This window comes from Amblyomma americanum, chromosome 6 (genome assembly GCF_052857255.1).
Source record: "Amblyomma americanum isolate KBUSLIRL-KWMA chromosome 6, ASM5285725v1, whole genome shotgun sequence".
In the NCBI taxonomy this organism is placed as follows: Eukaryota; Metazoa; Arthropoda; class Arachnida; order Ixodida; family Ixodidae; genus Amblyomma; species Amblyomma americanum.
Genome location: NC_135502.1, coordinates 116,887,916 through 116,915,006, shown reverse-complemented (window position 1 = coordinate 116,915,006; position 27,091 = coordinate 116,887,916). Strand labels below are relative to the sequence as shown.

Genomic DNA, 27,091 nt, shown 5'->3' with positions numbered 1-27,091 from the left:
CATCTATGTGTACAATGCTCTGAAAATTAATTAGAGCCAGGCTGTGGCCACTTTTATGAAAGCTGAAATAAATGAAAGGTGCACAGAGAAAGGATCGATAGTCTCGTTCCCTACAGGCTAGAGGTACTGGTACTAGCGGCTGGAGATAGTCGCATTGGTATATGTGCTATAACTTTCCATTTCATCAATACAGCAAGAAACAATGCCGTCTGTCGGGCATTCAAATTTTCACCGGTAGTACTTTGTCCTCAAGTGCCATGCCTATGCTAGAAATTCAAAGCACTTCACTTTCTGGAGGAAAAATGGCGAGCAGCACGCCGTAGGGTCATCTGCAGTAGCGAATCAGCACTGTCTTTTTTTCCTGACGCCATGTCTCTGTCTTTCTAATGCAAACTGATGGCGAAAATCTGGGGTGCACCCACAGCGTTCTTATAAGCAGATAAAACTTAACGCAATTAGCATGAAACTGGCGAATACGCTGCCTGGAACAGAACAGATAAATAAAAACACAAAACAGGCCTTCTAAGGCATTTCAGAAATCCCGAAGTTTGGCCGTCCACTGAGCGGTAGCTACCGCCTCGGTACCTTGGCAACAGAGCAACCTTTTTTTTCTCACCTTAATAATCGCACGCCTAAGCCTCTCCACCCTTAACCCTCCCAGTTTTAGAACGCGCTGAGTCTTGTTTAACATAGCGACATTCCGAACGTCCCGGCCGAACCTAGTGCACACGAACCATAAGTGGAATGAGTGAGGGAGAAAAAAGGAGTTACCGAAAGGGACGCACTGGGCGAACGACTGAGAGAGCCGAGAATGTCGCAAACAAAGCGACGAGGGGGGGGGGGGGAGAGAGATAGAGAGAGAGAGAGAGAGAGAGGAGAGGGAGACCGGGTAATTCGCGGGGCAAACTGTTTCCCAGCTAACGGAGTGCTCGCTGCCGAAGAGTGGGCCCGCGCCGGCGCGCCCTATTTGGCCAAGTGCGACGCCACCACGCTGCTATTTGCGAAAGAAATCTCGTCTTGCAGAGCACTGCCATCCGCTGATGGAAAGAGGCGCGACACGCGACGAACGCTGTTAAGACACTCCGCTATTTCGTCTGCTAATGGTCTAATTGCCTTAGAAGCAAGCGCCCCCGTTCCCTTTCAACTGCCTTTTTTCTTTCTTTTTATTTTTCCCTTCCCTTCCCTTTCATAAAGCTCATAAGCGACTGCTTAGCGCTGTGCGCTTCCGTCGAATGACGTCACTGTCGCCCTACACCCTCTGTCTGCCGTGTTTGTGATTTCAATTCTGGCGCTGGGCAAGGCGCAAAGCGTTCCAGCGCTCAAAGCATCGCGTTGCGTATACATCATGCTCTGTCCTCTGGCTTTGTTTCGGACCGTACGTTGGCTGCTCATAACGATACTTTTGCGGTGACAGGAGCTTTATTTCACGGGTTATTTCATTACTGCCGTTCTCCCCATGCTCGTGATGCAGCTGATGCTGCCGACTTGCCTGGGATCGGTTTAACCGACGTAGCCAGATTTTGTTCCGTTTTGACGCCGCATTGCTGAAATCACTAGATTGAGCAAGGCGTTACTAAAGATAGGCGGCACCCGGGGCTCGCTTAGTGTGCGCAGTGCAGGCCGGACAGCATTGAGTTACACCGATATCGACCTCTTGTCGATCCGTCGTGTCGATTTATACGTAGCCGCTAGCAATTCCAGGACTCGCCCTCAGGTTTGGACTGATACGCTTGCTTTTTCTCCTTTATCATTTTATTTTCTCGAAGCATTTATTTTGCTAGACTAACTGCGTGACTAGCTTGCACACACGAAAACTAGAGGATTTCGTAAATTGAGGTTTCCTTGCAAAATTCTTCTTGGCAGTGAAACTGCGAACCGAGCAGCGGTCTTCATTTCCGATTGCCTGCTGGGTAGTATGGGCCAGATCCGTTACATTTATTCAGTTTTCGGAATCCTTCGATTGCTCCGTTGGTAGGTGAGGAGTTTTGCAACCCTATTATTCGATGACGCTCATTATGAAGGGGCGTATTTTTACAACGCGTTCAGGCATAAATATTTTAAGCACCACTTTTTGCACTTATATCCCAGTGGTTTCTACCTAGAACCTTGCGAAAATCCCGCAAAAGGATTTGCAGTGTCAAGAAATCAGTAAATAATTGACGGAATAGACGGAGAATTATAAACTTTATGTCCACGCAGTGATGCGCTTCCAAACACATCATCATAGTAACTGTTGTTGAGTGATTTGTTTTCGCGAAATAAATATGTACAGTACTCACGGATTGAAATAGGACATTCGGAGCGCTAGCCTTGCAGTGCCACGCAGGCATGTGGCAAACCACAGGCCGGCTGATTGGCTACTGGAAGGAACAATTCTGCTTTGTAGATGTTCTCCCTCTCACGCCATACCACAATGCACCACCTTGGTTCCATGAGCGTCTACGGGCGGCGCTCCATGAAGCGACGGCCACGCGCTCCGAATGTCCTATTTCAATCCGTGAGTACTGTACATCTTATTTCAGCCTGTCTCGATCCCGGCCGCGGCGGTCCAATTTCGGTGGAGGCGAAATTCTATAGGCCTGTGTACTGCGCGATGTCAGTGCACGTTAAAGAACCCCAGGTGGTCAAAATTTCCGGAGCCCTTCACTACGGCGTCCCTCATAGCCTGAGTCGTTTTGGGACCTTAAACCCCCTTAACCATAAACCTTTACTCAGCCATAGGCAGATGATCCTCGCTCATTACTCGAGCGAGATAGCGCACCTCGGCACGGACACAGCTGAAAACTGCATAGCGACAATTTTTTCCGGAAACCAAAAACTTGCACATGTTTCCTTCCAAGAATATTTCCACGTTGAGTTAGTGCCTGCTCAAAACTAAGTGACCGGAAGATTCGTACGGATTATGCCCTCGTCCTAAGTTAAAAAAAAAACACCTGGGGCATTTTCGTGGCCTTCAGGATCGTTTGGAGCAACCCTGCAACCGGGAGTCCGCATCGTAAGACAGGAAACTTGTTCACTGCTTGAGATCAGCATTTAATCTGCATTCACACCGACATGACCACGCAATGGTGGCAGCCTTGCCAACTAGCCTAGAATACACGCTGTAAATATATCTGGCGCTGAAGTGGTAACCGGAATTTCAAATCTTCGTGCTCCCTGCCACCAAGATATCTTTCGATGCCGCTGAGAGCCTGCCTGAGTGCATGTGACTCGCCTTCGAAATGCATCCTGATGTGTTCGGTATTCCTGAGATTCGTCCCCTATGCCTTCGACAAACCTTCGCCTTTTCTGACCCTGCCTTCGAGCTAGCATTACTTCCATTCAAGCAATGCTTGAAACAACCTTGTATTCGCAGTAAATGTAAAGTGAGCTTTTAACCAAGTCAAGAACTATTTTAAACCCGCCGCGTGACTTCAATCCCCAAATGGTTCTAATCTTTATTTTTTGGCTGATTGCACTGAAGCAAGCAAGATAACGTTTGCTGCACGTTCATGTTTGTTTTCCTCGCCTAGTGTTGTTCTTTTTATGTTTAGCTTTTCGTACAGACGTAAATATTTTTCTTTCAATAATCTTCTAATTTATTTAAAAATACAGCCAATGTGTTTGCAGTTTTCATTGTATCTTTTTCGACTTAGATTGCATTTTATGATATAAGTATATTTCCCTGTCAACGCGTGTGGTTTTCGTCTTCTTGGCTGCATTACAGTCGCCGTCTTTGTAAAGCTTGTGTCGGCGCTTTGGTAAATAAAAGCAAAAAAAAACAAGAAACTCGTCTTTCTCCCGAAGAGCTTTCCTCTAGACCGCTTCTTCTCACACGTCCCGTCTGATAGCCCGCATGGCACGCCCCCTATCGACATCGGCACCGTCGCCCACACCCCCGTAGACGGCTATGTGCTCTGCTCTACGTGAGGCACAAAGTGGACTTCATAGAAATTTGGCTGGCCCGTAGCTCTAACACATGAAGCAAGAAGGGAATGAGGCACAGGGGCGGTCTCGGTGCCCGTACGAACGAAGAGGTTCGGCTTCCGAAGCCCGTCACCATCCCTATATAGCAGCTCTCCCGATATCTATCGGCTCAGCCAGACGCATTTAAGCTAAGCGTCGTAGCGATATTGTTGGATGGTGTAACCAGTGGTGACGTTAAGTGAAACGATTTCTCGACCTGCCACTTCAGTAACGTACTAGCAGCATGTAGTGAAAGCTAGTGCGTCATGTTATTTATTTTGATAGAGACGCCAGCTCGAAAAACTGACTAGACGCATAATGTGTCTGAGGGTCGGTGATGTGGCGCGACTGCTAACCGAGCTACAGAATGATTCCATTCGGTTAGTCGGCCGCTAAACTGCCACAAGTTGTACATTTCATTGACAGAAGCAGCTGAAGTACTATTTATTCGTGTGTGCGAATCATGGCAACGAGAATAATCAGTGAATTTCATTTAACTGTATCTTATTTATGAGCATGTGAGGCTGTAAGTGCCACAAGACTTTACTGATTCGAATCGCTTAAATATCGACATCAGTTATGCGGAGTGCCATATATATTGGAGGCGTTTTACCAGTAATATTTCTGCAATCACTTTTGCAGGAAACGTCGCAGATTTCCTAAGAGATCAGGCCGGTGATTAGCTACTTTCGTTAACCGAGTCTAACCATTCTTTACGCACTATCTTAACCAAAACGAATGATGGTTGGAATACAGCTTTAAGCCAGAAACGTCATGGCTTGACTATTAAAACACCCCATGGCTAGTCAGAATTTAATATTCCCTTACTGAGAATGATTAGTGAGCAAATTATCCCCCAAACCTCCTTCAGCAAAGACAGTTCAAACTGCACTGATGTTTTCTGAACTTAAGCGACGCCGTCTTCAACCTAAGCCGTTGTAACTGAAGGCCGCCATCTATTCACCGCTTTTTATGCATACTTCCGGAGGTTTGCTCTCATGCGGAGGAAGTTTCCAGTACTTTCGCGGTTAGATGGCATAAATCTTAGAGCGTCCAGCCTCAGACAGTCGTCGAACTACTCTTATCCGGAATCCCCCACCCCCTCCCCAGCACACGCGCGTTGGTCTCATTGCTGGAGTGCCAGATAGATTAATCGATTACTGAACCCGATGATGCATTGCCCGCAGCGGCAAATGCAAATATGCCGAAACACGCATCTGCCGGTCTTTGCTAGTTGGTTTTGCGTATGACCCTTGGCTATCGAATAGGTTTGCTTGCTCTGCTCGAGCCCCTGCCGCTCCAGTGGTGCCCTACATTGCGTTCTGAAATGCAAGCAAACAAATTAGAAACCAGTTTACACGGAGAGTCCATCTGCCAGCATGCTGAGGACTGAATGTTTCGAGGAGCTCGAGAGGCGGGACTTTTGCCAAAGATAACTTTGTACGCTCACTATGGCGCTAGGCGGAACGGTGGTCGTCCGTACTGAATACTGGAAGGTGTTCATCTCACTGTCTTGTTTTACTTTCTGCTTTAAATTATCTGTTTTACTTTTTACATTTTCCTACAACGAATGACCGCGTGGTACTGTCGGCTCTGTGCATCTTTTCCATTTCATTGTGATCAAGTTTCATACAAAGAGAACGCGTTTCATTGTTTGCCCATATTTAAATCGCCCTTCTATTCTCGTTTTTGAAGTCCTTCGAGAGATCTAGCTTAAATTATTCCGATTAGATTCAAATTCCGAAGACGAATATCTCAGAACTCTGATTAGACTTAGAGACTAGTAGAAGTAATTGAACACATCTAGAAGAAACTGAAAGTTGTCGGTGTTACCCGACCGTTACCCGAGGGGTCTAGGACTTAAAACAAGCATCAAGGCTCGCAAATGCAGCGTGTATTAATAAAAGCAATCTCTCACCCTCCATATTGCCTACGTTCAGCAGCCCACCAGCAACCAACGAAGGAGTTTCTGCATTAAACTTTTCAACACGTGATAACGATACTTTCAAGAGCCCAGCAACAGCCACGTGACAGTTTGCACTGATATTATCGCGCTCCGAAACGCCGTTTTAGACTAGAGTTACGTTTATTCCGCTTAGATCCCGCCCTATTTTCTATCTAGCGGGTGAGAACCATGTTTGCTTTAGTAAGTTCCTCCATTCTGGTACTCTACTGTTGTAAGAACGTGTCCAACAATCTCTGACAAACTTCGAATGTTGCAAAATTTTAAGGTGCTGCTATGAAAATATTGGAAGTAATGGTCCATTCTTCCGATATACAGCATTATTCTTCCTTTTATAGTGTTTCCATCGCTCGCATCGAGCAGTTAAGACTGTCATAAAAAAAAAACAGTAGAAAACGCTTTTGACGATAGCAAAAACGTTAATAGGAAAAAAATGTACGCCTGCCGACGGGAGACCTGCGGATATATTGATTGTTATATTGAAATCTTGCAATACAAAATGGCGTTCATAAAAAATGTTTGAGGTTTAGCTCTGGTTGATGATGATGATGAATCAACATTTATTAAGCCCGATATAAATCGTTGATGCACGCAGGCACCAGACGAGGTGGTTCCCTATTTACGGGACCCATATGTTTCCAGCAGCTCTTGGCCCCTGTCCGTCAGTGCGAGCTGAATCGGTTTGGCGGGGCTGGATTACAAGGTCTCCCATCGCTCAATGGGTTGGTAATTGGGAATGTTGGCGGGAAGGGGAGGAAAGTGAGGTCTTGAGTTTTGTGCACTTTGCCAAGACGTGCGGCCGGGTGCCCTTTTCTCGTTTGCAAAAAGGACAGAGCGTATCGTGTTCCGCAGTGCACATGGGGTTCATCAGTACGGGATGCGCAAGCGATCCCGCCTGAGCTCGACGCAGGATCGTCTGTTGTTGCCTGATGAGTTTGGGGTGCGGTTCTGGCAGTCTGCACCTTTCCGCGCGGTACATCCGGATAATGTCCCGAAAGCTGGTGACCGGGTGCGGTAGCCCTTCCAGCTCGTGCTCGGCCCGGATTGACATTTCTCGGGCATGGTAGTCGGCGATGATGTTGGCTGCTACCTGCGAGTGAGCCGGGACCAACACGAGCTCTATGGCTCTTCCCGGAGGCTTGCACTTGGATATAATGGCTCGGGCCGCGAAGGAGATTACCCCCCTGCGGAAGCTCCCGTAGGCTGTCTATGAGTCGGTGACCACGGTGTCCACGCTCGGCTATGCGAGTGCAAGGGCCACGGCCGCTTCTTGGGCAACTGCGGGGTCTGTTGTCTTCAGGGACGCGCTAACGATCAGCCTGTCTTTTGACGTAACCACCACCGCTGCACGGTCACTGCGTTTTCGGAGCGAGGCGTCCGCGTAGAGGACCCTGGGGTTCTCTTCCAGATTCCGGGCTATGGCTTTGGCCCGCGCGGTGCGCCTCTCGTCGTCCTTGCCCGGCGTCCAATTCCGGGGAAGGGGTTTGGTCTTAATGGTCGTCTTCCAGTCTTCCGGAAGGACCGCCTTGATGGGTACGGGCTCGATCTGCCATCCTATCTTGCGTAGGACGGCTCGTCCGTTTTCCGTGTGACTGAGCCGGATTCTCTGATTAGAGAGGTGGGCTTCGATGAGCTCCTCCACCGTGTTGTGGGAGCCCATGCCTAGCAGTCTTTGCGTGGACGAGTATATGGGCATGCCCAGTGCTTGCTTCGTTGCCTTACGAAGCATCGTGTTTAGGGTGTCCCTATTCGCCTTTGTCAGCTGGAGATACGGGGCGGAGTAGGTAACCCGCGACACGACGAACGCGCGTACCAGGCGCATGGCATCGTCCTCTTTAAGGCCCAGGTTTCTGTTAGATACCCTCCGAAGCATACTAAGTATCTGTTCGGTTGCAGTCTTGATCTTTGTGACGGCGGCGTGTGCCTTCCCGAGTGGTTGTCGAGTGGAACTCGCTGGCCGAGTGGAACTCCTGGAACTCCTGGCCGAGTGGAACAGCTGGCCGAGTGGAACTCGCTCAGTCGAATTGCAAAGTCAGTCTTTCGCCGCTGCGTTTCGCTGGGCGTTGCTTCTTCCTCTTTGTTCCTGGACGTGGATTCACTCTCTCCCCTTTACAGTCCTCCCTCCCACTCGGTTTCGCCGGCGCACTGCACCGCCGGCAGCTTCTCTGCACCACGTGACCAACCACGTGACCAGCCACGGCGACGCCGCGCTGAAGGCTCGAAATGCTAGCGTAATGTAGCTATCGCTACAAAACTGATTCCCGTTCATGAATGGTTTTGTCCAGAATTTGTTGAATGTGAGGCGGGAGAAATGGCAGTGGCGAAGAGTTAGTGTGGGGTATGGAGCACCTGTAGCGGCGCTGGCATCGCCAGCGGCGCTGATGAAGATGAATCTATTATTATCTGGGGAGCGCGACCTGGCTCTCGCAGTACAGAACGCTTTTGGCAACCAGCCTGGCCAGCAACGTCGACAGCCCGCCCCGCCGGCTCACCAGCCGTGGCTACCGGGACATCCAATAAATGTGGATCGCCTTCCACACACCCTACTCTTGGTCGATTACAAACTTCCGTCAAGTTACAAATTCGTTCGCACGAAGTAGCTTTAAAGAATCAACCTGGAGTATTCGTACATCGAAACACCTTTCCTATTCTTGGGAGTCAGTGGCTCTTACCTGAACTCGAGTAATGCACAACCTAACCGAGCACATTTTGTACGACCCCTACTGTTCTACTCTAGGACTCGGCCTTCACTTTCTCAGGTAATCAGTGCTACGCGAAGCACCGTTTTCCTTCACAAGTGATGAACTTGACTCGTCGAATCCCTACAAAAGCACAAAATATGTTGCATTATGCGACATAAATTTGTCACAAGCCGATTGCTGTTTTTTTTTTGTGCTCGTAAGGCGTAACGGCCGGCTGCTGTTGATATCACACGGACCATTTCAGTGGTATACTCATTGTTAAAATGGCCGTGGTTTAGCTCTGGTTAAACGTGGAGTGACGCGATAGCTACAGCTGGCCGAGTGGAACTCGCTCAGTCGAATTGCAAAGTCAGTCTTTGGCCGCTCCGTTTCGCCAGGCGTTCCTTCCTCATCTTCGTCCCTGGACGTGCATTCACTCTCCCCCTCTCCACTCGGTTTCGCGCCGCGCAACCGGCAGCGGCTCCGCACCACGTGACCAGCCACGTGGCCAGCCACGGAGCTCAAGGGCGGCCACGCAGCTCAAGGGGTGCCACGCTGAAGGCTCGAAGTGCTAGCGTAATGTCACTACATTAGCCTAAAAAAGCATTTGCTTGCCTGAAGCCCCTCAGTTGACGTTGACTGCAGAAATTAAATAAATATTGCCGCTAATGGGTTTCGAGCCAGCGGCGGTGGGAAGAGATCAGCTTCGCTGGCCCATGCACGAAAGCACTATGTTATCGCTGCAACCAATCACACCTCGTCCTAAAATGCCACACTCACGCTCTTTGCATAGCGCGTCGTCTTCATCATAAACTTCCATCTGTTCGCGATAGCCACGAAAGGAAAGGAAACGTGCATAACTGGCCCCTGTGTCAGTGGACACCTCAATCGCTCATTGCGCTACGTGGCGGTATAATTGCAGAGAGATGTTTGCTGCTTGCGTTTGCGCTGTTGGCAGAAACGCGACATTGGAGCATTATGCCGACCCGCCGCGGTGGCTCAATGGTTAGGGCGCTCGACTACTGATCCGGAGTTCCCGGGTTCGAACCCTACCGCGGCAGTTGCATTTTTATGGAGGAAAAACAGTAAGGCGCCCGTGTGCTGTGCGATGTCAGTGCAGGTTAAAGATCCCCAGGTGGTCGAAATTACTCCGGAGCCCGCCACTGCGGCACCTCTAATTCTTTCTTTCTTTCACTCCCTCCTTTATCCCTTCCCTTACGGCGCGGTTCAGGTGTCCAACGATATATGAGACAGATACTGCGCCATTTCCTTTCCCCAAAAACAATTAATATTATTATTATTAGCATTATGCCGCCTGCGTTCATTTGATTCTTTGACGTTGGTGTAGACAACGTCGTAGACTCCATTTATCTTGAGGAAAGGAAAGGTGCATAACTGGCTGTCTTGGTAAGTGGACACCTCAATCGCGCCTTCAGGTATTGGCAGTGGTGTCCACCTGTAAAAAATTGCATTCACAAAATTGTCCACGCTTAGCAATGCTAAACCAGCAGAAGTTTTTTTTTTTTTTTCCCCTACACTCGGTGCGCGAGGTTTAATGGTATGTTCAACCATACTGAAACAGCCATCAGCTCGTCACTGCGAGTAGATGTCCTTCTGGGCAAATAACTTTAAATACTCACGCATTTCAGTAATGTTAATTATAAAAATAAGTGGTTTTGTCATCAAAAAAGCCTATCAGGAAGAACAAAAGAAATAGAGAAACTAAAACAGAAATTCAAATGCACTAGGCGTCGCCACCTTGAAACTGCTAAGAATACTTCTTTCTCGTCCAAAATTTTTCAAACGTTCCTTGAAACACGTTATGACCGGCATAGGAAAGTTTCAGTCTTAGCATGAAAACACAACCCAGAAAATTAGCGGCATACCCTACCAAATAACACTGGCAACGCCACTAAGCGGGAATAGATGACGCTAACAGTCCCGTGTTTAAACTGGCGCTGTGCCTTTCATGATCTAAAATTTTTTAGTGCTTGAGAAAGCTGTCATTTTCCGCACGACGCATTCGCTTAGGCCGAATTTCATAGCAGAAAACTTCTGCGAAGCGGTTATTTGGTTCAGGCCATTAACAGCACTCCTTAGGAATGTGAGCAGGTTATATCGGTTAACTGAAAAGCTTAATTTCTGCAAAAAAAATATTTTCGCGCTAAAAATAAAATTGAAGTCGCCTCTTCGTGTGAAGAAATAGGCAAAGAAACAGCGGGATAGTCAATAGGAAAAAGTTTCTTTTAAGTTATACTGCTGACTGGGGTAGCAGAGATGGTTATAAACCGGCGAATTAAGCAAACTTGCGATAGCACAGTCGACATACCAGAACAATTTTCTGGTGGCAGGTATGGTGTTTGGTACAACTATTTACAGCAGTACATTGCATGCGCGCTAGTCTGGAAATTTCCCAACTCTTTTCACAGGCCTTCGCGACAGGCTCCTTCGTTTGCCCCTTACTGCAAGTAAATTTCTTCATCGTCTTCAGAAAGTATAAACTCGCCTCACATCAGAAGAACAGGCGTGCTTGAAGCTGTGAAGCAGCAAAATAACTGATTAGGCGAAACGTGTCATAGCTGATACACCGCCGCAGTAACGTGCTCCTTAGCGCGTACAATGATTAACTGGAGCTCTCTAAGACCTCCCCGAAGACCTTTCTCCTGGTCTGTAATAATGGTGTTTAAAAAGCTGCAAAGAGAGAGAGAGCCGGCGCTCGTTGGCCCATGGAAATCGCCACCTCGGGTCGCTTTAGGCGTTTTTTTATTTTTAATTCCCGCTGTGTTTACTTTCTCCCAGGCCGCTTACGGAGTGGGCATCACGTGGAGCCAAATCAAAAGCTCCTGACGGCGGCGATTGAGAAAGAGCAAGCCTTAAGTACGGCCTCCCCAATAATTACCTCTTTGCAAACTCGCTCGAGGGGAAAATTGAAACAGTTTGGTCAAAGACTTCCCTGCCGACGAAGTAATATCGGCAGCCCGGAGATTGGTGCCGCAGACGGTCCGTGCCGGGCGCAGGAGAGAGCTACTGTTCGGCGTGGGTGCCCATACGAGGGAGGAGGGGGCGTAGTAATGTAACGACCTAGGGAGCTGACACACACTTGAGCTAGTAGTGCTGCTAGTAGCCCCTTCCCATTTCCCCCACTCTCACCCTCACCCGAGCCCGGCGCGCAAGAACAAAGCATAGACGCAGATGAAGCTCCACTGGGGGCAGGCAACACTATGGTCTTCATTCGCGGCTGCGATACCCTTTCCCAACCTTCGGCTCTTCTCAAAACGCGCGCAGGCAATCACGCACACAGTCCAAATTATGCGCTATTCTATTGGCCACTTCGCTTAATGTTTTCTTGGTACAATCTCAAAGTTCTTTGTTTCCATTTGCATCTTCTCTTCTTAACTTTCTGCTTCCTTTCGCGTCTTCTTTCTAGAACACCTTTATTTCTAGCTTTTATTGCAGTTTTGCTTGTTTCTGTCTTTCTTCATGTTCTGACCGCTTTTATTCTTTACCTGAGCTCATTGTGGTATGTAGCCTCTGCCAAAGTAGCCGATCTATAGCTTCGGCTTCTTTGGCGTGTAGCAAGAAACTTATGGCAGCCCTTAAACTCTAAATCGGTGCAAGACAAGGAGAACTCCTGTCCTTACCTTTCAGGACCTTTTGGTGTGTAGGAGTGCAGTAAAGGCTCTGCATATGGCTGAGGAGCATACCCCTCCTGCTGGGTTAGATTTGCAAAGGGGGCACAGATGTTGCAGTATGAGCCCTCTAGTTAAATTACGATATTTACAAGGCTATGGTTTAACTGCTACGTACGGAGATGGGCAGCCTTTACGCATTGCATATCTATGGGTTGGTATTCGGCTTTAAAGTGTCATTACGAACACGTCATTTTGCTTATCAGTGACACCCTTTGTCCCTATAGCTATAGCCGGGCCAGTCTCACCTGCATGAACTATGATTCATACGACAATAGTTCGAATGCATTGACCGACTAAGGAACATATCGCGATTATGCCGCAGATGACTGCGGTTAAGCATGCAGGCGTTTTTTTTTTTTGGGGGGGGGGGGGGAAGAGGGGAATGTTCAGCTTGGAAAAACGCGGTGAACCCTTAGCGCATAGTTAGCTAAGCTCACTTCTCATATTTATTTGATGCCTGCTGACAGGTGGCATATGCTAGCAAATCCAAAAAGAAACAAAGATTCAGCGCTTTTGTTTTTTTAACATCACTTTAGCCCATCTCAAGAACAGAACCCAATAAATGCACTGCTTGCAACACCACACGCCGTGTAAATTTATGGCTTATAGTATCTCGTTCCTTTTAGTGAAGTTCAGATATAACTTATAAACGAGCCACAAGCAAGATCAAAAGGCACTTAGAATTATAATTTCTTATTGCTTTTACAACAGCTGTATCTTACCGGTACTCACCTACGAGGCAGAAACGTGCACGCTAACGAAAATGGTTCAGCTCAAGTTAAGGACAACGCAGCGAGCCATGGAAAGAACGATGATAGGTGTAACGTTATGAGACCGGAAGCGGGAAGAGTGGGTGTGGGAACAAACGCGGGTTAAGGACATCCTTGTCAAAAACAAGAGGGAGAAATGGGCTTGGGCAGGACGGTACTTAATGCGAAGGCAAGATAACCGCTGGTCCTTAAGGGTAACGGAGTGGATTCTAAGAGAAGGCATGCGTAACAGGGGCGGCAGAAGGTTAGGTGGGCGGATTAGGTTAAGAAGTTCGCAGGAATAGGATGGGCGCAGCTGGCAAAGGACAGGGTTAATTGGAGAGACATGGGAGAGGCCTTTGCCCTGCAGTGTGTGTAGTCGGGCTGATGATGATGATGTTGATTCCTAAAGGGCTCTGGTATTTCCGAGTGTCTACTTTATATGAACGTTACTGCATTCTAAATCAGTTACTGTTAAAGAAATATGAAGAACATTTTCCACTGCCATCTATCGGCACTCAACGATGCTATCTTGACAAGCGGGATATACATTTTTACGAAAAAGTTTAACTATACAAGGCAGAAGTAAAGGCATATTATTGTCTCCCCTTTCTTTCCGATTCATAATTGTTCTGGTAGCCCAGCTTCTTTAGCTTTCTCGCTTACAGGCCCCTCATCATCTTGCAGTCTCTTCTACAGGGCGGATATCTTTCTTGTCAGAATTTAGATAATTGGAGTATATTGAGCTGAAAATATTGTGAAATGCGCTACAACAAAAGAACACATGAAAAGTTGTTTCAGTTTAAACCACTTATCAAGCGCCCTCGATAGAACATTTACAGCATTTACAGACGCTGTTGAAACAAAGTTGCAAGACGCACTTTATTTTCAGACATTGAACTGCCGCATACGTCTAAAGCGCAACACTTGAAGGAAGAATGCAATGAAAAAAATTAAACCAAAACCCGAATGAAAACAAAGTGAAATGAACAGTAATAAAACAAAACTCACTACATCCAATACAGCCTGAAAAAAAAATACTTAAACAAGTGTATGTAAACTACAGTGTATAATGCACATGAATCAAGCCCTACGATTAGCCAGACAGAGATGAAATCCTACTCAGCATAGCAATAATTGCGCAGAGCAGTCACCCTGAATACGTTAAGCAAAGCAAAGGTATAAGAGTCATAATCAACTTAATGAACGATGCACCATGTAAAAATGAAATGCTCCGGGAGCTTGTGCACTGGGAATTTGCGTGTAGAAGGAGGCTGTGGGAGGTTTGGCTTTGCGGAATAAACTTGAACGTTAGCGCTTAAGCTAGCGCTCCGCGTAGGACACCTGCCCCAATCGTTTCCACCAAGCTTCTTTTATGATTTAAGTCACCAGGCTGGTGTGCTCAATCGCACAGGCTTGCTTGCTGCATAAATTTTTATTTTTAGGCTAAAAAGATTACAATAAGCTCAATTTGGAGTGAAATAATCCATACCAACCTTAGTTTTCAGAAGAACAATCTGGTTGCTGCATTTTAACGATTTTTTTTTGCGTGTCATGCATGATACACTAATGCAATTAGGGGACAAGGGAACAGAAAGAGGTGCTCGTTATGGCATACATGACGGAAGCCAACAGTCACTGAAGCCAAAGAGCGTAGGAGATGCCTGTTTTATATTAATTTATCGTATTTCATCAATGGTGGATTAATAAAAGCAGAAGGAAAAACAACCATAGGCAGACGGTTAGATCCGGACTCACGACCTCCGAATTTCGCGTCCGGTGCTCTATCAATTAAGCTACGGCGACGGCTGCCCAATCTTCTCCTTTCGGAGGTATTTTAGGGGGCTTTAGGGAGACTTTTTGTTAAAGTATAAAACTGCATATAGGCAGTCGTAACTGAACAATAATTGCAATACCAAATCACAGAATGGTAACTTTTTGAAAGAAAATCTTTTTTTTTTCTAGATATCCACCCAGACCAGTCCCGTAAAACGCATGACTGTGAAGCTCGTGGCACCTCTACGCATCAGGCATTTGTTGCAATGCACTTTAAATGCAACACCTGGAAAACTGGCCGGGTGCATTGAAGCACAGTACCACTGGTCGTCCAAGTCAAACGTAATCGCGGGACTAATGAAGAGCGGCGTACAGCACTCACGTTTCACTAGAAAAAGGGGTGAGAGGCGTCCTCGTCTAAGCGACCTTCAAAAACCGGCAGCAATACCAAGAGGGCCATGCGCTTGGTTTCAATGATGAGCGCTCTTATTGAACCCTTCAGCTCTTTTTCTGCCATCGCGAATTCCTGCTCAGCATTAATTGGAAACAAGCTAACAGGGGCGCTGGTTTTCTTGCAGTGCCATGTTTTTACGGCATAAATTTTTCATTTTATTTTCCTTCGATTGTCTATGTCCTTGCAGTTCAACGATCATGCACGTTCCGTCGCTGTTTTAGAGAAATCAGATTCCTTTGCATCACTTTGAATACTTCTTCGTTGGCATGTTATGGGCTGCGTTCTGGCCATAAGTACTTTTCACTTCAATAACAGCTTAATATTGCTTTCTTTCTTCCTTTATACTTTAATTCTATCTTCGTCTCTGTTGTCTTCAGAGCTTTTTCCTGCTTCCAACACCAGAAGATCGCCTTCTTCGGCGTCCTCACTAGGATTAACAGCACCGCCCCTGACATCACCTGCCGAATGGATGTAAGACCACACTCTCTTTCCCCTTATAAATCGTGCTGGTGTCTTATCACCGCGTTAATTAGGCAGAGTAACTAATTAATAGGCGCACGTAATCTTCTGCACGCGAAAAAGCATGTAAAATCCCTCGGCTGCAGGGAACTGATTTTCTGCGGCTGAAATATGAAACTCCATAGAGCGATAAAGCTGCCCATAACTGCATGCTGTATCACATACTCCTCTAACAACGCAGTTTAAACTACTATCGCTCTCCAGATGCTGTAACAAAACGACAAAGAGCTGTTTTATGAGATAATTTTTTTCCAGAACGCTCCCTCTAGTTAGAATGTCGAAAATATTTTTATATCTACAGAATTTCTTCAAAATACGCACGACACTGCCTCCACGCCCATTTTAAAAGGAAACCACCAAAGAAATTCTTCCGAAAGTTAATATACCTCGCACATAGCTTTCGGGCAGTGCACACTGTGATACCAAATTAGCAAGGCTACCTTTTTCGCTGTTTACGATTACTTAGGACAAGGAATATGCGGTGTATCATATATGATGCGATATGCGGTAAGGAGTTAATAATATTACTTTCCAGTTAGCCCGCTTATCATTTCAACCGGTTTCATCGCTCTGAGGTGCCCAGATCACACTTTGTGCGGTACATAGAATGATTAAATGAAAACAATAAATAACTACTGCGAATCAATCGGTAAAAGGCGCGTCTGCGAAAATCGTCATTAGCAAACGACCGGCATCGGCCAATACAAATGGGTTCGCAAAAAAGCATTCGATACCAATCGTTCGTACGCGGAGCCGAACGTCAGTTAGTGACGGGCCAGGTAACCGCTGCTTATTAAGCAATTTCACTTCATAGCCCCATGATAGTTGACATTTTATTGTGATTCATCAGCATTTTACACGGATCCTGTTTGGAATAGCGCTATTTTCTTGACAACAGCCCTAAAGACTGTCCGCCCTGCTTGGTCGTCATCGACTATTCGAATCGACGGACAAAGATTATTCACCGCTCTGGACCCTGTATTCAGATGTTATAACGCACAACTTCCTTCTTCATCAGCTACTCAGTCGAGAGCTTATTCGTGTTTTTTTTCTTTTTTTATGGGGTTTAACGTCCCAAAGCGACTCAGGTTATAAGAGACGCCGTAGTCGTGGGCTCTGGATAATTTCCACCACCAGGGGTTCTTTAACGTGCACTGACATCGCGCAGTACGGGCGCCTCTAGCATTTCGACCACATCAAAATGCTACCGCCGCGGCCGGGATCGAACCCGCGTCTTTCGGGTCAGCAGCCGAGCACCATAAGCACTGAGCCACCGCGGCGGCCCTTTTTGTGGTGTCTGTACGAAACATATTGTTTATGCTTTTCCAGCAGGCCTAGTTTTCATCCGAAGCAAACAGTCCACAGATAACAATGTCACATAATGAGACAACTTTCGCCACTCATTCAGCTTTCCGGAATTCCACATCTGTTCTCGTCAAAAGCATTAGAACCTGCACAAGTACAGTACAGTGTTTGCAAATAGATAAAGAAAAGCTTGAACCCAAGCGCTTAAGCGCCCCATGAATGCACGTGTGTGATACTGCGTGAATAAACAACAACAATCACCTCCGGGCAGCAGCATAACTCACACTGACGCAACCTCCCTGGTACGAAAATTGTCGGTTGTCGCAAGAGAGGCCGCCCGCACACGGGTCGAAAAGCCCGCAAAGTCATTAGACATCTGGCGCGAGCCGCCTTTACTCAGTCCCGCAAGGAAGCCAAAGAAAAACAGAAAAGAGGAGAAAAATACTGCCGGTCGAGTGCGGCGAGTTGTCCAAGCAAGAACCGTTATGAAAGCTCCTAGTGTGGGCAACACGGACACGCTCGAAGCTAGATAAAGAAAAAAAACAGACAAAAAGTCAAAGGCAGATTTTTTTTTCTGTCGTGCAGCCAACGTCGCGAAAAACAGGCGCCAGAGCGTCCTGGACAGCGCGGCACCGGATGGCTTTGCGCTGAAGATGTGCAAGGTGCAAACAGGTAGCGCTGGTTCTGGGTAACCTTGGCGTTCTGAACCGGTGATCAGGCCCCCCCTCCCACCATACGGCCTTTTTTATACGGCCGAAGCTGTAACGGCACATTTTCCTCGCGGAATCGAGCGGACCTCTCCTTTCGCTCGTTCAAGGACGCGGTAACGGCTCGTCAAGGCTCGTCGAGGCATCCCGGACACCGCAGGGCGGGCGTGTCCGGCAAGGGGCAGCTAGGGGACTATGCGCGTTCAGTCTGCCCAGTGAGTGAAGTCTATATTGCTCTCTGCTGGCGAGAGTCGACCCAAAACGCGACATCCCTCAGACGAAACAGCCTCGCGAAAGAAATTACACTACCGTGAACACAGATCAGTAGGTTCCCCATCGTAATCCCTTCACAAATGAGGCAAGGAAGGCAATGTTGCGAAATTAGGCCAGAAAGCGAGACGTTGCTGCATTTTTGTAAAAGCCGAGATGCCCGCAACCGACCTACTGGACAATGCCGAGCTCTGTAATCAAAAGACTTGAGAAACGCACACAGTTTGAATCAACTGTCTTCAAGAAATGCTTAATTGAGCAACCAACGGACGAACGGCCTCATAATGACGGCAGGTTTCTTAACTGCCTCAAACAAACAGAGGCCTGTTTTTGCTCTAATTGAACGTGGTAGATGTTCCGAAAAGTTCCCATTCAGGTACTCTATTGTTGAACAACCCGAGACATGGCTGCAAGCGGCGCATACCGTATCAAATAATATTCAGTTGAAGAGAAAATTATCCTCAGAAAAGTACACATAATGTTAAACGTTGTATTAAATCTTAACGTTGCCACTCCTCTGCTGTGTTGTGAAACTCTGCCAGCGTGCTGCACTTAATAAATCGTGGAGCGCAACCTCAAGTTTTGCGGAGCCGAACACTGAGTGAAATTCGATCCAAGGCCCCCCTTTTCATGCAGGAGGAAAAATACGCAGCTCAGACCAGGGAGCCAGAAGAGCTGCGATAACGAGCACATCACGCCCTCTAATGAACGGAAAAAAGAGATGTCCACCACTTCCCCGCAGCGCGCCCGAGGCACTGTTCGCTGTTCGTCGCTCCCGCTATTCATGGAAAGAAACTGGACCACGAAAGAGCAGGGCGAACCCCGACGCCTTCGGCGCACACGGAGGGACTACCATAACGCTCGGCGGTTTCGCACGACGGGGGAAGCAACAGCCGCGTATTCGCAGGTTTTTCACACATAACCGGGCATCGTTAAAGGCGGCCGGAGCGAGCCGACGCGTCGAAGCCTTCCCTTCTGGAAATGACATCATCTCGGAAGCAGCCCGAGAGAACTAGAACGGTCGGAGGCCCCCCCGCGAGGCTCGCCGCTCGAGAAAAATCCAGACGGACTCGAGGAGAGAAACACAAAAAGCGAAGCAAACAAAAGCCGCCGACACAGATTCGAACCTCCTCGGCGGGCGACGCCTCGCTAGTGCGAGGGCAGCGGGCGGGGAGGGATCACCATATGGTCCTGCGGCGAACATTTCGTGTCCACGTGCCTCGGTCCCGTTCGCGCTTCGATCGAGACGTGCAGCGGAAAAGAGGGTGCCGCTACAGCGGCGGCTACTCACCGGTCTGCAAGGTGACGACCAGAGCGAGCAGGGTTATCCAGACATTCATCCCGAGAGCGGCCGAGCAGAGGAGCAGCAATCCACCACCACACTGCACGCGGCCCGAGATGGGACCCCCCTATTGCCGACTGACTGCTGGCGGCCTGTCCTGCTGGCCGGCCAAACAACGCGCTCGCTGGCTACAGGTGGTTCGGCGAGATCGCAGTCGCTGCCAAGTCGCGCAGAGCATCGCACTCTCAATCTCTCTGCCCTCCCCCTCGCCTCACAGCCGGTCCAAACGAAAAAGAAAACGGCGAGAGTGGAGGCCGAGGAGGGAAAGGCTCTGAGACAAGCACTCCTCGCGGCCCCGTCCAGGAAAGCTGCGCGGAACCGCCGACCAGATGACGGCGTCGTTCGCTTTCGCCCGGCCGCGTTGCACTGCTCCTGTGTCGTCCCCCCCCTGGGCCACCAGACGGGAGCGGTGCGCGCATGCGCGACCAGCCGAATGTGACCCATTTCCGCGGGACCGGTAAAACGAAAGGGGGCCCCCCACCAGCGTACGCTGGCGGCCGCCGCGGAGGAAAAGAAACTCGGCTCGGCTTCGGCAGCAGCGGTCCTTGGTTGGAGAAGGGCCCTCGGCGTACGTTAGTCGCCGCACGTAAGCGGGGCCGCCGATACGCGTTTTCTTGCTGTTACCACTTGGGCTCCCTACTCGCGCGGATGGCCGCGACCAGCCAGACCTCTCCCCTGACCTACCAGACGCGCATTTGGCCGCTGCCTGGCGCAAAGCGACGACGTGCGCCGTGAGTTTGCACGGCGACAGCGCCGCGCGAGGCAGATTACTCAGCAGTGGTCGACCGAACATGTGAGCGACGGGCTCAAAGCAGAGCGGGGAGGATACCTGGACTGCCTTTGAAACGATGAAGAAACTGAAGGAGACCTGTTACTGCGCAACGCCAACCTTTATTACACGGACATTTCCGCATTTTCACGTCCTATGAATGCGCCTACTCGCTACTGCTTCCAGGATTTGCCGCCGAGACCTCAACGTTGGAGTTTTGAGAATCCAGAGGAACTCCGCAGCTCAACGAAGGTTGATATACTAGAAGCCTGTAGGAAGCAAGCAATCGTCTCTCATCTTCCATCAGCTATTGTAGCCGTGTGCCTGTCGCCCTTCTAGTGAGTGTAGTCTGCTTAGGTGAAAAACCTGCTTTGAAGCGGAAGCGTGTCGTCAGGACCAGCCCGCAGTGCCACCGTCCTTATGGTGTTGCGCTCTCCGTCGTACGTTATTCGAAATTAAAATACGCTTTACAAATAACGAAACCGTTTCAGGCCGAGTCACTATCAGTACGCCGGTAGGCACGGTTGGGCAGGAAGCTGTCGATGGTAGTTAAGTTGTTCCAGTTTCGACAGCAGTAAACACTGCGTTTTGCTCTACCTCAGCGTAGTATCTATCGAACTTCTGTCAGCCACCTTGGCGGGACTTTATCGGGGCTGGTTTGCACATGACAGACGCAACTTCATTGTGTCCAAGGCAAATTGCTGCTGCGTAGGCCTCACTGCCACTTCTTGCTACATCTAGAGAGGGCCAGCATTCTAGGATAAGCGCAAGTTGGATATTCCGCTGCATGCATCGAGGAAAAACGAATGCTCATTACACATTTTCCACACCTGGGTTACGGTCACCACTGCCGAAAAAACCAAAAACTGTCGAAACATTTCGCTGTATTTTGACTCTAAGTAGGCAATCTAAGCTGACGCCATTCTTCATTGAAGTGCCGTAGCAACCTCGAGTTATGGTCTATTTTGGATTGTTTACTTGCAAACACAGAGGTCTTCTCTAACGTGCCTTACGGCCACTGCTGATATACTGAAAGGAAAAACAGATTGTCTAAACTATACGACAGGAAGACGGAGGATATGACCGCGTATGTTAAGCTGTCAGCTGCTTGTATGATGTCTTTTCTTTCTTCATTTATTTACCCTAAAGGCCCATGTGGGGATTACATAAAGGAAGGACGTCATGCAAGAAAAGCATAGAACAAAATACAACAGTAATATAACGACATTTAAATAGCATGCAGGAATACATCATAACATAAGGATTAAAGAATTAGCATTGAAAACAAAATGAATAAAATATAAAATCATTTAAACATGCAAGGAAGTACATCATATTCAAGGATTTAAGGATAAACAAGGAAACACAAAAGCATGCAATTCAAATCGAACACAAGATAAACCTTGCACACCTACTCTTAGACTATTTTCTAGTACTGATATTAATTGATCGCAATCAATAGTGTTAACTACAGAATAGGGCAGGGTATTCCATTCTCTTATTGTCAGGTGTAAAAAGCCAAAAGCTGATCGCGTCTGTTCCCGCAAATGAGGGTTGTCGAAGAGCGCGGCTTCGCTCCGCTGGTGGCCTCAGGAGCACGAGGCGCCATTGCCGAATGCTGACTGTAGTCTCGCTAGGGTGACGTCTTTCAGGCCGAAATAATTTTGAGGCTTACCAAACTCGTGCTCTTTCAAGGCGCGAGCTACTCCAAGTGGCTACGCTATTTGTCTCATTTCTATTCGGCCATTCTATTCAGCCGTCTCGCCTAAAGGGTGCTAGCAACACTGTTGCACGAAGGTTGAGGCAGCGCACGGCTATAACTTCTAGAACTGTAGAAGCAGTTACAAGCCATATCCTACTGGCATGAAGCACGTAGGTGTGCAGTGTCTCGCCCACCTCGAAATTTTATCGATCGTACATACATAACCATACAAAAGGTAAGGACAACACAGCAAGCCATGGAAATAAAATGATAGGTGTAACGTTAAGGACCGGAAGCGGGCAGAGTGGGTGAGGGAACAAATGCGCGTTAATGACATCATATCGAATTCAAGAGGAAGAAATGGGCTTGGGCAGGGCACGTAATGCGAAGGCAAGATAAACGCTGTTCTTTAATGGTAACGGGGAGGATTCTATGAGAAGGAAAGCGTAGCAGGAGGCGGCAGAACGTTAGGTGGGCGGATGGGATTAGTAAGCTTGCAGGCATAGGGTGGGCGCAGCTGGCAAAGGACAGGGTTAATTGGAGAGACATTGGAGAGGCCTTTGCCCCGCAGTGGGTATAGTCAGGCTGGTGATGGTGATGATGATGGCACACATAACGGTTACCTGCTCGCCTCAGTCCCTTTCTCAGGTTACTAGTCATCCGACGTCCACCGACATAACCAGCAAAAAAAAAAACTAATTTTCCGGGGCGCATAAGGGTCCGGAGTTTTGGTGTGAGACCACTTGCCAGGGTGTTACAAATAACCTTGACATGACGACAGACAGCCGTTCCCTTTTAGAGCGCCAGCACTTATCGTGGCCATTCCCTGAATTCAGCCGTTTTGTGTTTGTTTGTGTTTGTCTGTTGTGTTTCTGGCTCACCTGCCCACCGAGTGGTGGGCAGGTAGTCAGGCTGCCCACCGTATTAGGTAGCCGCTCAATTAATCGCTAGAGGCTGCTCAGGCAGAGCAACCTGGATTGCAACCCAACCCATGTCGAACCGATGCCAGCGTCTGGCATACAAGAGCAGTGGCGCATCGCTTGGCCCCTGCACCACTTAATCAGGAATATAAGAATACTCCCAGTGATCTACGAATTTACAGAAAGACCAAATGCGCATATATGGACATTAACCCATTATCGCTATGCGTACAACTGTTATGAGTGAACACTGGATCTGAACAATGGAACCGAAGTGAAAATCAAACTGCTACGCACGTAATTCGCATTTGGCTAATTACGCAAATCGACCATAATTTGTTTCCTTTCTTTCGAAGTTACTTACTCGCCCATGCCGAAGAAGACGACGACTGGCAAAAAAAAAAAGCCATGATTGGCTAGGGATCGCAATTTGCGTTTTAGCTAAATTGATGGCAGGCGCAAAAAACTACATTTCCATGCTGTAGCTGCACACGACGCCACACCGTGCTTCTGACGACACAGCCATTCTCCACGGCATTTCTTAGTTACCGTATTCACTTCTTCCTGGTCATAACATCGCCTTTTGCACCACAAGGTGCCATTACACGGAAATTCTGTCCCTAGCCCAATCATCCGCTCGCTTAACTGAGAAGGAACCTTGGCTTTTGAAAGGTTGGCTCTTTTCTCATCTCCTGTCGAGACACTTCTTCGCTGGGCATTAGTGTCAAGTGGTGCGTATCAGGTTCCTTTCAACTGTCCGCTGCTCCTGAGAACGAAATATCAAAAGGGCCCCAAACTTAGGCAGTCTTTCCCGCGTTACTTTACTGCCAAGTTCGACTTCAAGTGACCTATGACTCCAAATCCTTGCTGAAGTGTAAGTATAAATGAAAGCGACGCCCTTAGGGACCTCGGAGAAACGAGACACCCAGAAGATAGCAGGTTGGGATTGCAAAAAAGGACGACAGGCTGGTGGGCGGCCTCAGATGGAAGGCCGGTCTGGGCCAACGTGACATCCAAGGCCGAATCCTTTCTTTCTCTGTGTCCACCGTCTCGCGCTACTCCCGAAAGTCAGCTTCGAGTTGTAGGAGTGACTAGCAAAAAACAAAGCAAAAAAATTGGTAACAGCGGGGCATGTAAAAAAAAGAAATAAAAGCATGACGTCCGAGGCCTGGACATCGATCGGCATCACTCCGAAGGCCCGTTCCTTATCGGCCCGTTTTGAGTGAAGGCACCTGAACTCGTGCCTGCAAGGCGGCGCCGAAGGCCAAGGCGATGGATGAGTGACGCCCGAAATTCAGCGCCGGAATGGGAACGCCTATCGACCGAGCGGGGCCCCTCAGCAACCCGATAAACGCCGGCTCAGCACATCTGGCTCTCCTGTTGACTCGCAGCTGCAGTGACGTTACCGATGTCCCAAACTGCTGGCTTCGTTTGGACACCGGAACAGAGAGACCATTTATGTCAGCTTAGTACTTCCCTTTCTTTTTCTGCCTTAATGGAAAACTTCAGCACCCGGACTTCAGAGAAAAAAAAAATGAAGTGTTATAAAGTGCAAGAGAAGTCCTTCGGGGCACTCTTTTTTTTTACAACTCTTTTTTCCTGCATCTTCGTTGGACGGTGCTCTGAAACCAACGACGCCAGTTTCTGCCAGCACACTTGGCTAAGAAAGAATTCTTACAGTTTTAGGACGAAGCCAAGTGCTACTCTGTTTACAGAACAATTACGAGGTGCGTTCGCACCGTATAATTTTTTTCGTTTCTGTCGTGGCCGATTTTGTTTCATTGTAGATTGATGCCTGTTTGTTTCCGAGGTGGGAGAAGAATATACACACTCCTGCTCGCCTCTGCTTGCCACGAAGACTTCAAACTCGCTAGTTTTGCGTTCGAGATGGCGCAGGACTTTTATGCGTAAAAACTTTTCTCAGGGAGGTTGGTTTCAAATAAACGCCTCTATTTTTGTTCATTTTTATTTGACTAAAAACTCTATGAAATATTAGGTGTGCATAACAAAAATTTCCTGGTCCAGCAATCCGTACGGAGTGCGAAACGCCGCGCAACATAAAAAAAAATGGCAGTGGCTTAGCTCGGTTATGCCAGGATACACGTAGCGAAAGCTAAGGCATAGCATGGTTAGCCTTGGTTAATATTGATTGCAAGTGCAGGTTAGTCTGGTTGTCTGGCTAGTTATTGTCACGTGGTTTGTCACGCGGTTGGTCACGTGGTGCGGTGCGACCACGGAGGGAGTGCGAGCACGGCGAAACTGCGAGTTCGTGGCCAGTGTAGCTTTCGCTACAAAAACCAAAGCAGAACAATGCAACAAAATATGTAACAATAGCAGTTCCATTGATATAGTGGCTTAAATGAGGCAGTAACGAATTAAGTGTGAGTGCTATCCTTTAGACGCGATTTGTCCGAGAAGGTTGGTTTACCCACAGGTGTCGAGAAGATGCGCAGACTATCTAAACCCGTTTGTTCTTCAGTAAACAGCGTGAATTTTAATATTATACACTCACGGACTGCAAGGCGACAATATCGCCAGTGGCGGAGCGTTCGCGCTATTGGCCCACCGCCAATCAATAACAGCGTCACCATCTGTCATCTAGTCCTGTCTTCATCGGCTTGCCATCAAGTAACAATATTTGAAGCTAAGAGATATATATGATAAGCCTGTTACTAAGCCGCAGTTTAGTGTCGGTAGCCCACGTGAAAGGGCAAATAGCTATGAATTTTACGAGTTTGCTTCGATGAACTCAAGTATACCCCAAGGATAAGCCTGATAAGGATGCTCAATTAGACACGGGTACTTCACATGTCGCGTCACCATTGTCGAGCAGGCAACGAGCTTTATTAAGCTAGAAGCGTTGCGGTGTAGTCAAGTAACATTTAAAGTAGCGTTGAAAGCGGCTTTGAATAAAGTTCCGGTGTACCTACGGCGTTAAAGGACGCTGTATCACGAATATCAAGCAGCAAGAAATTTTTTAATGCGTTTTGGCGAAGCTGAATAAATTGTAGAAAAATATTTATTTTCCGCGTCCTCGCGCCTTTCCCTCCTCCGAAACGATGAAGTCTCGGCGTTCCTTCAGCGGCCCCACTCAGTTGGCCCTACCGCTGGCTGCGGACGCGCGCCGGAATTCCCATGGGGGGGGATGGAGTTGGCATGGCGAATCATCGATAGCAGTCTACTTCTGACGTAACGAGCACTACATGACGCGTTGCGCGCGGATTTGGACGAAAGCCCGGTGCCACTGGTCGCTGCGAGGCGCGGAAGCTGTAGATTGTAAAACTTTATTGCAAATGACCGATTTTGAGGTCTTGTACGCGGCATGAACGCTCGGCGATCTGTACTCTACACAATGCAAGAATTTTATATCCAACATCAAACACACTTTTCAGGGGTTGTTTAATGCCAAAATAACTGCTCCTAACTGAGAACCTCAGTTCTTGAATGAACGCCAGTGCAAGGGTACACAGGTTATGGGGCATCAGCGCACCTGCGCGGACGTTCGTTAGGGTCCGAAATAAACATAAGAAAAATTGCCCGCACGGGTAAACTACAGAGCGGATGTCTGCGCGTAAGGCTTCCACATTTTTTATTGCGCCGTTAAGCGCATCACAGCGCCGCCATAAATCTTCTGGGCAGTGATGTCTTCGCTGTCAGTCCTGGCGAGTGCATGTTTCGTGTCTCTTTATTAAACTTTTCCTCTCCTTCTCCGACGTTACTTAACATTCACAGTCTTGTATAAATGTACGCCTGTAGTTTCGACCCAATTTCGTTATTAATCTACGCGCGCCCGGTCCATATCGTTTTACGGTGGTCTAAATTATAACGGAGCCCCTCTTTACTACGGCGTCTCTCTCGTCATTCGTCATGCGTCATTCGGGACTTCACACAGCGGATACCAATTCGAATACATATTTTATGCTGTACTGTGTAACTTTGGACGTCCTGTGACACCAGTCAGCACAGAAATATTCAGTTATCAGTCCTGAACAGTGCTAGTTTTAATCTTAGTCAAGACAAATATCAGGGCTATTTCTGTGCCAGTTCATACCCAAAGGCGGAGCGGTGTTTTTTTATTTCTACATTAATTAATTTGGTCTGGTTTAAAGGCACCTGAGAACGATGTCTGTATCTGTATCTGTGTATCTGTCGGTCTTGTCTGTGTTAACTTGAGTAGCGAAATAACAATGTCGAAGATTGCAAACCAACTTGGCCCATTTCAAGCGCTTCTTAGATTATAATTCTTTGACATAGGGCAAGTTGCACCACAAAACTATCGCGACAGCTTTGCTGAGCG

The 27,091-nt window shown here is 48.0% G+C and overlaps 1 protein-coding gene across 1 annotated transcript in view; it reads right to left on the bottom strand.

Moving 5' to 3' along the window:
• LOC144094037 (uncharacterized) overlaps positions 1–19,540 on the bottom strand; it is a 96,128-nt gene extending 76,588 nt beyond the window's left edge. The window contains exon 1 of the mRNA XM_077627888.1: positions 19,353–19,540. Coding sequence (XP_077484014.1) covers positions 19,353–19,401 — 49 coding nt within the window. The 5' untranslated portion in view covers positions 19,402–19,540. The remainder of the gene's footprint in view (positions 1–19,352) is intronic.
• Positions 19,541–27,091: the final 7,551 nt, after the last annotated feature.